At 39.0% G+C, this 12,702-nt stretch overlaps 1 protein-coding gene across 2 annotated transcripts in view; it reads left to right on the top strand.

Annotated features, from left to right (window-relative positions):
- LOC146464276 (sushi domain-containing protein 2-like) overlaps nt 1-12,702 on the top strand; it is a 29,763-nt gene that overhangs the window by 3,401 nt on the left and 13,660 nt on the right. Inside the window, exons 2-10 of one of the 2 annotated variants that reach the window (XM_085129996.1) lie at nt 880-1,173; nt 2,690-2,803; nt 4,813-4,975; nt 5,824-6,075; nt 6,906-7,155; nt 7,679-7,878; nt 9,082-9,238; nt 10,644-10,885; nt 12,131-12,342. In XM_085129996.1, the coding sequence (XP_084986122.1) occupies nt 880-1,173; nt 2,690-2,803; nt 4,813-4,975; nt 5,824-6,075; nt 6,906-7,155; nt 7,679-7,878; nt 9,082-9,238; nt 10,644-10,885; nt 12,131-12,342 (1,884 nt within the window). Of the gene's footprint in view, nt 1-879; nt 1,174-2,689; nt 2,804-4,812; nt 4,976-5,823; nt 6,076-6,905; nt 7,156-7,678; nt 7,879-9,081; nt 9,239-10,643; nt 10,886-12,130; nt 12,343-12,702 lie in introns of those variants that run through there. The other variant, XM_085129997.1, reaches the window with a different exon arrangement.

A 12,702-nucleotide genomic window follows, 5' to 3' on the forward strand; every position in this document is an offset into this window, starting at 1 on the left:
ATAGCTTTTGCACGTGCGAAGTTATGGGGGGGGGGGAGGGAATTGGGGGAGGGGCGGAAGACAAAAAGAAAAAAAAACCATCGAGATAGGGTTAAGAAATAAAATTTTACCTGCTTTGAAACCATAGTTATTAGTCATGACACAGAATTATGAATTTAACAGCTGCAGACATCTTATTTCGATGTGGCAAGTTTCTTGTTTCTTATTATTGCATAAATCTGTTGGTGCACATTTTTTCTAAGCCATTGCGGACAAAAAAAAAGAGAAGAGAATTTTCAGTGTACTTTGAACTTAGTTGAAGTGAATTTCTTTGGATATGATTTCAAGAAAGGAAACATTTGAATACGTAATATACACTGGAGGCAACTTGTTCGAATTTCTGTGAGACTCCTCAGTCAGATTCCTGACCCTCACAACGAACCAACGATGTTATTTTTCCAAGAAACCCTCTTACTCACTTAAGAAGCTAGAGTTTCTCTCTGCGACACCTCGAGCAACTCTTACGCTCCTCTAGAGCTCTCCAAACTGCACGCGTGCATCATAACTTGATATACGCACCCTTAAGCATGAATCAATTGTTAAATAGCCTACATTGGATTATTTGGGAAAAGAAAACTAGGAACAAAGGATCGGAGGGATTTTCGTTTGCTACATATTTGGTTGTATTTTCATCTTTATAGCCTGGTCAGGAGGTTGGGCAGGAAAGTGGAGGGGAGGGGAGGGGAGGGGAGCAGAGGGGGTGGGGGAGTGGATTTATTGTACGTCCGAAGGTTTTATTTTTGTTTGTATCGGTCTGCGTGTTCAACGGAATCGAAGACGAATTGTCAACGAATTCTCATCAACTTTATGTTAACGCCTCAAAATTGAATTTTTACTTAGATCAACACCAATGGTGTAATCTCCTTTCTTTTGGAAGTTTCAACGTATACCCCGGACACTTTCCCGCTCGGCAATAATTCGCGATTGGTAGCACCATTTTGGGCTGATGTGGACACCAGAGAAACAGGACAAGTATTTTATCGAGAGACTAAGGATCCAGGGCTCCTTCAGCAGGCTACTGATGACGTAAGAAACGCCTATGTGAAACATCGACAATTTCGAGCCACGTGGTTGTTGATTAGCACATGGAATGAGGTGCCTTTCTATGGCGCTTCGGGGATTGAAAAATACATGGTAGGAGACTAAATACTATTTAAACTTATTGAGATAATGAATTGTAAATACTTGCTTTCTTGCTACATTACCCCTATTCCTACCTTACCCACATACCCACCAACTCACCTATCTTATCACCTACCTAGCTACCTAAATACCTTACTACCTACCTACCTACCCACCTACCTACCTACCTACCTACCTACACCTACCTTCCTAACTAATTACCAACCAACCTACCGATCAGTCTACATACTTACATAACGTGTTGCGTGTAAATAGGTTCCTTGACAACCTCGCATCCTTTAAGCCGGGTACCTACCTACCTACCTACCTACTTACTTGCCTCTTCATCCACGTGACCCCATAAATATCCACCTTCCTAATTACCTTAAGCAGGAGTCTATTACTCTAAAAGTATAACTGTTTTATACGCATGTCACTGGGCTTTTCAAACCTGTCGTCAGTCTACATGAATCCTGACTCGGACACTGGTCATCCTGAGTACTTCCAAGCTTTCGATAATTCTCATTTGAAGAGAAGTTAAATGTTTGACGGAAAATGTAGTCTGAAAGGTCTCTAGAAATAGATCGATCTTTGGAAATGCAGTGGTATATATAAGTTTAGTATAGGATTCATATCTTTCGATTAAGGATCTTCTACTTGGCATCATTTTGCAATGTATCCAATTGACCTCGGTAGTTTGAAATATATCGAGGCAAAAGCTACCAAGCCTCGTACCTTTTCCCTTTCCTAGAGTTAACAAGAAGGCCAAGACTTGCGAAGTGATGGAGGGGATTAGGAGGATTTTCCTCCCCCCTCCATACCCGGAAGTAAAAAAGCTATGACAACGAAACTTGGGGTAGACATAGTACGTCCAAAGATGTTTTGATGAGAAGCGATGACGTCATATGACGTTGTAATGACATCATGTTTGTTATATGTCAGCCATCTTAGATTCGCCACTGCATGTGGGATTTCTGGATTTCCCCAAAACATCGGAAAAGCGCCGAAACTGAACAAAAAATAATCAGAACCAATAAAGCAACACTAATAACCATAAAAGTATAAAAGTTACAGAAAGAAAGTATTTTTTCTGCATTTTAAAAAGGAATCTTTCATTTTCTGAAAATATGGCCTGCCAAAACTTGATTGCCATGGCCAAGTCAATGAACAGTTACCAGTGACATCAATTTATTCCCAGGTAAATTTCCTGAAAAGTGCTGAAGTTTCAAGCTGTTTGCTGAAATATTAGAAAACATTACTCACGTTCAATGAAAGTCGCCGTGGGCAAAATTTTCCCCCTCCTCCCCCCCCCCCCCCCCACCCGGTCTAGATAGGGCTAAATAGCATTTTAACATACGTATATACCTACATATACCTGATAAGTTTCTTAGTATTACTAAGGTGTACACGCGTACTAACACAAGCGCTGAGCTAGTTTCCTTTATTTGCTTTCTAGCCCATCCTTAGCTCATTAACGGTTAAGACAGGCCTGCGTCTTTTCAAACTTGGCTTATTCCTTTGTTTTCAGAACAACACCTTCCAGGCTGTTCTTATTACAAACGGAAGAAATTCCTTTGCGATCTTTAATTATAATAAACTCACATGGACTGCTGGAATGGCGAGTGAACATATCGCAGCACAGGTATGTATCTGGTTTAGTATGTACCTAGCAATCTAGCCGTCTCTCATTGTAACAACCTCCATCCCCACCGGCCTCAATAAACGAACACCTATGGCTTTTTTTTTTCTTTTGCCTTGATTTGTTTTTGTTTTTACTTCAGCTAATTAAATAGTTTAGTTTAATTATTTAGCAATAATTCACCGAAGTGGAGGTGAATAGTGATGGATTCGCGGCGAGGTAAATATCCATCACTTTCACCGACACTGAGGGGAATAATTGTTTTAGGATATACCACACAAGCTGAATAACAAGCGGACCAAAACATTATTTTATTTCTGACAATATACCGACATATGGTATGAAATTTTAAAATCTCGCGCGCCACGCGGTAAGCGATTCTTATTGTAGAAAGTTCCGTATCGCTTTCTTGCAGACAAATAAAACTGTTGGAAACACTTGTTTAGTTCCTACAGTGTCATTTCTTTAATTTTCCTGCCAAACTCATCTTGTTCTTGAAATCATGCTGAAAAATATTAGATTTTTTATTTATTTTTTTTTATTGTAATTTTGGTGCTCGGAAGTTTTCGTAAACAAGGGATTGTAGTTTGAGTCCTTTGTCTCCTTAGAATATGAGGTTGAAAAGATTAAGTAACTTACCATTTAATGCCGTCAAACCAAACTTTGTTTCCATTTATGTATTTTTTTTAACAGCCGCCTAGTTTATCGAAATAATTTCTCCTTAAGTAACCGTGGCGAAACAGGAAGTCATCTTGTTTCTCTTCGGCTGCTCGGAGGTGAATAATACTTGGCTAATCACCTCCGAGCTAGCCAATCAGCGCGCGCAAAAAGTACTATTCACTTGCTTTCGGTTGTCTTTAAGTTTTGAAGTAACAGAACAGAGCGTGTTCAAACAGTCATTGTACTTTGGCTATTAAATCAAAATTCGTACATTTGACTACATTGACAAGTTAACGCCCTCAACGTTCATTTGTATGACAATCGGTTGTGTCGTGGAGCAACGCCCGAATTTGGTAGTTTTTCTTTGGGGTGGGTTTCATTAATGTATAGAGCAGGAGAAGAGCACTGTAGTATTGTAATTTTAGTCTGTTTAGCCCAATCTAGAGCAGGCTGTTTTTCGTTCTCTGTGGCCAGCAAAGGGGGGTTCTGCACCCCACTCCATAACTAACAATGACAGTCACAATGACACTTGGAGGATAAAAAGTACTTGTACCTCAAAGCATGTTTCCTTTGAGGTCCGCAAGAGAACTGCTCACGTCAGATGGCGTGACAATTGCGTCATTGCCAAATGGCGGCCATCCTGAATCGGCCAACTTGAACTTCTGAATTTCCCCCTAGGTCCAGGAAACCGCCACAATTGACCTGAAAGTGATCAAAACCAAGACAAAGAACTTAAATGAGAAAAAATGTCAAAAGAACTGAAATAATGCCTGCCGTGCTAACGTGGCATCACGACGGTTCAGATATTAAAACAAAGTCGGCGCGAAAGTAACCCGTAATTCGTGTCCTTACTGTTGACGATGACTTCCTCTCAAAGTTTTCAAAGTTCAATACCTGACGATTTGATGAAACGTTAGCAGTCCACAAAAAGATTACGGTGACGCTTGGAAAAGACACTTGACATAGCTCTCAGAATGTAAATTAAATTTGATGGTGTCTTAGTGCTAAACTGATCATGATCCTAAACGAGTGTTCCTATAAGCTTCTCTCCTGTTACTAACATAAAGATTAATTTACTTAAAAGAAAATTTCGGTCCGGTGAGACGGGTATATTCTACAAGGTTGACAGTTTATCGTAACAAGACGTCCACCTTTGTCTTCTTTGCCACGAAGCATTAGTCCCAGCAATACAAACTGGTTTAGATTTTGGTCCTCAAAAAGACTGAATTTCTGAATGAATAGTCACTGATAACCTTCATGGAATAGCTCTTGAAAGTAGTCATCGAGATTTGAGCTATCTTTTACAAAATGAGAAAAACAATTAACATATTTCTCCTTCTTTTACCGGTTAGGCAGGGTTCAACGCTGGTGATGGTATTCGGTACTTTAATATTCCGGGCTCAGGTACTCAGCAAGTGCTTGAGCTTGTTAACCGATCCAATGTTGCAATCCCCGGCCGCTGGATGTTCCGTGTTGATAGTGCAAAAATTGAAGCAGGTGGATGCAAAATAAAAGGTATGCGTCTTTGTTTCCCGTTTCCAGTTTTTGAAACAGTGGAGGAGCCAGTCGCAGGGAGGTATTTTCCTTTTTAAAGTTTTTGTTAGTGACAGAGGCATCTTTAATTTGAAAGCCACGTTGAGACGTCCCAGTTGAAAAATTTGATATTGACAAAATGCCAATCCCCAGTTCCTGTATTTCTTAGATGGCAATAAATGAATAACCTTAAATAGTCTTAACCCTATTTAATGTTGGGGGAGAAGGGGGAGGGGGGATTGGGGGGATCTGATTTTCGGTGACCTTGAGCATTATTAATTTTTAATGTTAACACTTAATTAATTGAAAACGATAACTGCCAAAATTTGTAGTTTTTACCAAAATCAATCCCACAAAGATTTGGTGATATGAAAGCTCCGTGGCAACGATAAAGACAACCACTTTTTAAAAACTATTGATCCCTTTTAGTTCAGAAATTTTCAGCGTACCTCCGTTACGTTTGCATGTTTATGCCATTTTCGTATTAATATTGGTTTGGGGTATTTTTATTTTTGGTGATTGCATACAACTTTCGAAGGTTTTGGAATAAATCACGATCCAAGATGAGTGCTCAAAAGTGGGAGCTGTGACAATGATTTTATGATGTAATTTCCAAGATATATGAGGTTATTGCGCGATTCTGCAGGCGCCAACGAAAACAGTTTTGGACGTCCTTTTTACTTTCCTAACAAATTTTCATTGACATACCCTCAACACTCTTGAAATGGGGACTTTAGGCCTCTATACAGTGTTTTTATTTTAGTTGATTTTGATGACAAATTATGTACACTATGTTAAATATTTCTTTTATGCCTGTGCATTTTTTCCAGGATCACTTGTTATTTCGCCGCGGTCCGTTATTATGCTTGGTGGTGACAACATATTAATATCTGGTCCCTGCTTCAAATCATTGGATCAGATTGTTTGCGAATTTCCTAGTGGGAAAAGAACCAACGGGACGTATATCAGCGACATCCAAGCGTACTGCACCGTGCCCATTCTTAATGTGACAGGAAGTCTGCTAATCAAATTGTCACTTAATGGAGGAAAGAGCTTCGACTTCGAAGGAATCATATCCTTAGGTAGTGACTGGGTCATTTTTACCCATTTAATCGGTAGTATCTCTTGTTTTTAAACAATTGTCAATAACGTATTAATTACTGGGACAGGTGTGTGAATGACAACCGTTGCACTTTAAAGGAAACTTAAGGCTGGTTTCCATGTGATCGCAGATCGCAGATCGCAGATCGCAGATCGCAATAAGGTCTGCGATCGCCTGCGATCCTGCGATCTTGATCGCAGACGATCGCAGAAGATAGAACCATGTTCTGTCTAAAGGCTGGTTTCCATATGATCGCGGATCGCAGATCGCAGACCTTATTGCGATCTGCGATCTGCGAGCTGCGAGCTGCGATCTGCGATCCGCGATCATATGGAAAACAGCCTTTACCAGAGTGCTTATATTTCAGTGTAACGTCCTCCTCGGGGGAGTAGTGATACTCTTTTTCTTTTCTGTTTCACGCTGGATCCAACGGTTAAGTTGTGGTCTTCGGGATCGCTAGTGGCCCTTCTTTTCAAAGTTAAAAATTTTTCGCAAGTGTACGGCTTGGCCCTTGCTTTTAAAGTCTTTGGCACAGTTGTTGTTTTAAAGCGAAGTCTTGTATTGAATGTATAATGTAATTGGCTACATTAAAGGGAGATAGAAGGACATTTCTTCTTAGATTGGAATAAATGAATAGCCTATCACTATCGCTAACACTATCACTATCACTATCACTATCACTATCATTATTGATTTACTCAGAGCACTGCACATTAGTGGATCATCCAGCAAAATTCGGACTTCTTAGGGAACCAATTAGAATATGTATTATATTCAATCAAATAGCAAACAAGCCTATTCTGCTTATAGTTAACATCAACAGGTTCCAACCCCGCATTACTCGACAGAGAATGTACACTTGGGATGAACAACGTTCTGTTGAAATTACCTGGGACCCAGTCTATCTTGGACTCGAGAATACGACAGTATCTATTGAACTGGCACGCTATTCGATGACAGATGATGGTCACGTGTTCCTTCATAGCATGTACTCTTTAAGAGAAAACCAGCTGAACAATGGCAGAGCAGTGTTTTTTGTACCGAGGGGGCAAGGATCTGGGTAAGATCTAGAATACGGGAAAATATCACATCACAGGGACGAGGTGACATTGACAACACATGATTGTCACAAGCAAATCCTATAAAAACGCAAGTTAAGTTTCCTTGTTGGTTACGCAATCTTATGGGATATTGACTGACCTAAGGCAGTAGTGACAAACCGTTTGTGGAGTTTTTATTTGTTCACTAATTTCAGCTAAACAAACTGAACATGTCAAAAGTTTCAGGTCTATTCGATCGCCATATTGCTACAAACTATTGGGTAACACGTTTTCACAAGATCGCCAGGATCAGTTGATCATAGTCAGTTGCCAGTAATCGTGGCAACTGGAATATGAAACTATCCTTCACTCAAAGTGTCAACATTTGTATTAATTAAAATAATTCACCATTTTCTCTGTTCTCTTTAGAACGCTTGTATATTTGTCGTTGAGTCAAGATTCGCGGAACACCAGTCAATATAGTGACTTAATTCAGAGGTTATGTTACTTACAAAATTTGTGTAATTACTCTCCTATTGGTAGTTATACTTCAAAGGGTAGGAATGAGAGCCACCGTTTCACTACATTGGTAAGGTTATTGAAGACAGGAAGCGAGCATGGGTATACCCTGGCCGAATGGATCTGGAGTGATCTGTTTGCCTGGCAAACCGTGCCAGCAGATTTTGCTCGAAAACAGTGTTTGTTGTGGTACGATAGGCAGCCTAACCCAAGAATTTACACAGGTAAGAATAAACCGTTGAAATATTCGTTTAAATCTTCTTTAGAGCTACAGAAGGGGTTAGAGCGTGGATGTTTATAACTTAAGCAAAAGAAACCAAACTTAATAAGTGGAATTGTTATATACCTAGAAGTTTTCTCAACAATACGAGCACTGTGATTGGTTGATTCTTGGTCACGTGCGCCTGATCAAATACAAGTGTATCCCGATCGAGATACAATTCCGCAGTTGTTACCCTCTCAGTAGTTTGTTTGCTTGTTTTGCTGTGATTGTTGAAGGGAAAGTCTAATATATAACAAAGCACTTAATGTATGGTCCCTCGGGAAACTAGTTAGTTTTGTTTTCCCTCGAGTCCTGATGTTTGAATCTTTCTGTTGTGTTTTCAATGGCCCCTAGCAAGGGCTTTATCATTTCGTCTTTTAATGATGTCCACGTTCTAACAGTAACGGTAAATTAAGGAAAATAAGTTACGTGGGATGGTGAATGTCAAAATGTCTTAAAATGTAAGAGTGGGGTTCCACCTTTAAATGCGAAATACCATAGGCACGATTGTACTAAACATTTTAGTGGCAAATGTTTTCAAAAGTTATGAGTATAAATGTTCCCCATTTTAAAAAACCAGTTACGTGACGTCATCAGGTGGGGAATGTCACGTTACACTTAGTAGGACCTCCGTTTGATCAATGGAATTAGGTAGTTATTATATGAATCCCCTTTGGTTGTGTATGATTTTTTATCAACTGCGACTAGGAGACATCAGCTCCTTAAATGCTATGCTGACTTTTGAGGATAATTAACGAAGCCTTAAGTCACTTGAGCTACAACAATTGAGTATGATGAAGATATCACAATTTCTTGGACGGTGACATGTGGCCAAGAAATCAGATGTAACCATGGTAGCCACATTTTCCCAGGTTTGTTTTTCAAACCCTGGAATTGATGATTTTGCTCTTAATATATTGCAAGAAATTCTATCTTCTCATATCACGTGAGTGTCTTTTTATTGACAACGACTATTTTTCGAGCGGGATTATAATTAATGACTCATTCTCAAAACCCTGTTGCCTACTTTTTTTTAAGTATAAATGTCTCTTCAGTTCTAATAATGCCTGAATTATTGCAACAGAAAGGTGACCTGAAATAGTGTATGAAGGTGTGTCTGTCTGTTTGTTTGTTTGCTTGTTTTTTGTTTTATTTTTCGCTATAGATGACGCTTCTCTTCTTCCATGTCCACAAACTCTTGTTCAAGTCCTGGCAGATCGTGGCCGGTTTGTCTCTGATGAATACTGTAACCCTAGTGCTGAGTACCGATGTCTTTTGTATCACTTTGGTGCCGCGCACTGCTTCAGGACAATCATTTCAAGGTAGAATAAAACAGTCGAAATTATAATTTCAATCTTTTTTCAAGAAGGATAATATAAGTACTTTACTAAAATGCTTTAATCAACTACAAAACCGTGGTCTTAGCTTTGGATCGCTGAACAGGGCCGCGAGCAGTCAAAATATAATATGGCAGAAGTAACAATTGTTAGAAGACTATTGCATGCACCTGGCATGCACGGATCCTACAAGTATAGTTGCCTCTCATATTGTATTGTGAGAGACAAAAAAGCAACAACAACAACAACAAAGAAATTAGCAGTTATATTTGAGTGTCGCGGTATTAAAAGAGCAAGAACAACAAACAAACAGACATGATACATACAAAGTAATGGATTTGCCTGTCGTATGTAGGATTCAGCTAGGGTTTCTATTACCCACACTTTGGGGAACTTCTGGTCTTTGTTCTAACATTACAGCACTATGTTAAATCGCGGTTCCTTTAAATTAACCTGACAAAGCTATTCCTGGGTTGCAAAATACTTTAACAACGCATTTAACATGTTATTTGATCAGTCCGTGTAGTAGTCTTTAACGCGCAATTGTTGATGCACTTAATTCAAAGGCTATCAACTACCAAGACTTTATAACATGCTGTTTGAAATGTCAAATGTTGCAGAACCTATGAAGAAGAGGGTCGTGGGGTGGGACCCAGTCGACTACCCAGTTACATTTAAGTAAACAATTAACGCATGAAAACCCGTTAAGAATAATTTCGTAGGCATTGTATGCTTTCATGACTAAGTTGTTACCGGGGAAGTAGAAAAAGAGCCTGCGGGCTTTTAATTATGTTGGATCGAAAAAAATGTTTGCGGCGGAAATATGCATGTGCAGAGTATCTTTGTTTTGTTTTCATTCGGTTTGGTTTTTGGCAATACTCAACGGCTGCAAATAGTATGTTTTTCTGTCGAATTTGAAGTGAAGTAAAATCTTTCGTCAAAAGAAAGCTATTTCAGTTTGAAGCGGGCGATTCAAAATCATTTCATGTGGGCTGTGACAGGGGAATAATAAAATAATAATGACTTTCTTTATACAAGAAATCGCTATTATCCATAAGTAGTTAAATTTCAGGCGAGATCTGTCAATAAAGCAACATTAAAAATTACATAAAAACTGGGAAATTAAAACTAGAACAATAGATGGTAATTAATTTAAGGGAAAAGGATAAAAGTACAAGGAAAAGTAAAATTATAATAAAAAATGCAAAACGGAATTTCTAAAACTATGAACTGTCAGACTATTCCTTATCTTTTAGAGGATGTCGTTTCACTTCTCAATAAAAAAAAAAAAAAAACAAGAAAAAGTCAACTGGTCCTTACTGAGATGTCTTTTCTTATCCTAAGACTTTGCATGAACCTATTAATATAATTTTCCCTGTTTTTGTACCAGTAATACAGGTGCAGGGCAGCAATGCTGTTACACCGGAATAGGAAACTTACTTGGTCCGCCTAACGGAGGATCCCTGGATCGATTCCATATTGAAGAGGGGATGTCAGTCTTCTCCCATTTCTTTCATGATATTTTGCCGTATTTGGACTGCTGTGTGTTATCTGACAACTTCAGAAACTGTGAAAAGTACTTTGAGAAAAGACCTTCGGACGACGGCTCCAGATATGCGCCGCCAAGACCAGGTAATCTGTTTACTTAAGAATTAGTGCACGAGCGTGAGTTGGATATGAGATGATAAAGAGCAAAGAATGAATCATCTCATATCCAACAAACACGAGTGGAAGAATTCTTTCATTAAAAACAGTCAATAAAAATTGCTAGGTCTTGCTGATTTCACTTTTTCTCGGGCATGGTATATTATGGCTCATTTACCATTTTGTGGCAGTCATCATCGGATTTAGGCTAACAGAGGGTTTATTGTACAATCTGGCCATGGCATTGTGGTAGTTAGACAAATAAAATATTTTAGCGCAAAAAAATTGCGTTAGCAATTTAAATTTGGCGCTGCCATTTCACTGTTGAAGGCCATGTTGCTAAAACAAAGAGATTTGGCAACGGAATGCTTTTAGCGAACATGGCTCTACCACAAATCGGAATCAATTGAATGGAAACGTTATTTAACCCTATTGGGGGGGGGGGGGGGGATTTCTGCCCAAGGTGACTTTGAACCTGAATAGCTTTTTTAATGTTTGAGCAAGCCCCCAGAAACTTACAGACTGTTTCAGAAATTTATCTCTGAAAATTTTGATGTGGTCACTGTAGATTAACTTTGATGTTACCATGGCAACCATTTTTTGACAGGCAGTTTTTTTTAATAACATAAAAATTTCTTTTTAAAGATGAAGTGAAATCACTTTTCTTTCCGTAATTTTTTTGTCTAAAATTAGTGTTCCTTCATTCGTTTTGATAACTTTTCTTTCAACTTCGGGACTTTCTTGAAGTTTTGGGAAAATCCCAGAAATCCAAGATGGCGGATCAAATACGTGCGCTATTTGGGCATCATGACCTAATTACCACCTCATATGACGTCATCACTTCGTGTTGCAGATCTCAAATACTACCTATCCTACAATTCTTACTAGACTATCATGGCTTTTATATTTGCGATGTTATGGGGGTGGGGCGGAATTCTCCCCCATCCCCCGCCTCCCACCTCGGCCCAAGAAGACATCGACAACATCAAAAATCCCGCTCTAGATAGGGTAAACATGTGGCAAATGTCTTTTTCTAAAAAATGGGAGAACGGAAACACAAAAGACACAATTGCGACACTTTTTGCTAATTGTAGGGCTTTTGTAAACTGTAGCAATTGCTTATGGCCGGTGGACGAATAGTGGATGCTGTGACCTAACCCTTAAAAATTCTTTTTAAAGATTACCAACAACATTATTGTTAATTTCTAAGCTTGATTCGCTTTTTTTCTGTAGCCATTGCTTTTGGTGATCCACACATGATAACACTTGATGGAGTAGAATACACTTTTAACGGCTATGGAGAGTACCACATTATCCGCGTGGATGGTCCTGAATTCAATCTCCAAGCAAGAATGCAACCATTGGTTGATCAAAGTGGGAATACTACTAAAGCAACAGTTTATAAAGCCTTTTCAATGAAGCAAAACAACTCGGACATTGTACAAGTAAGACCTTCCATTCCAAATCCTGGCACTAACCTAGACAGTGAATCAATATTTCCATGTGCAAACAATGGAAGAAATTGTCAAGGAAACGAAATATGAAACTTCCCAAAAATCGATGTTACGATCGATAACCATTTCCGTAACAAAAACCGGCAGGATTAATAACATAATAACCTAACGGAAAACAACTTGTGCTAGCCTAAAGTTCCGAGATCAAAGTTTAAAGGGACTATGTCGACTGGGGCACATGCGCAGTAGAGTTCGGTTGATATTAATATGTAGCAACTCTTTGCGGGATCTTTGTTTTTTTTTTTTTTTGCCATTGCAAAAGCTTTCACAAATATCGCAACAAACAGCTTC

Source organism: Pavona decussata, unplaced genomic scaffold, assembly GCF_977016875.1.
Source record: "Pavona decussata unplaced genomic scaffold, jaPavDecu1.1 SCAFFOLD_166, whole genome shotgun sequence".
Taxonomy (NCBI): domain Eukaryota; kingdom Metazoa; phylum Cnidaria; class Anthozoa; order Scleractinia; family Agariciidae; genus Pavona; species Pavona decussata.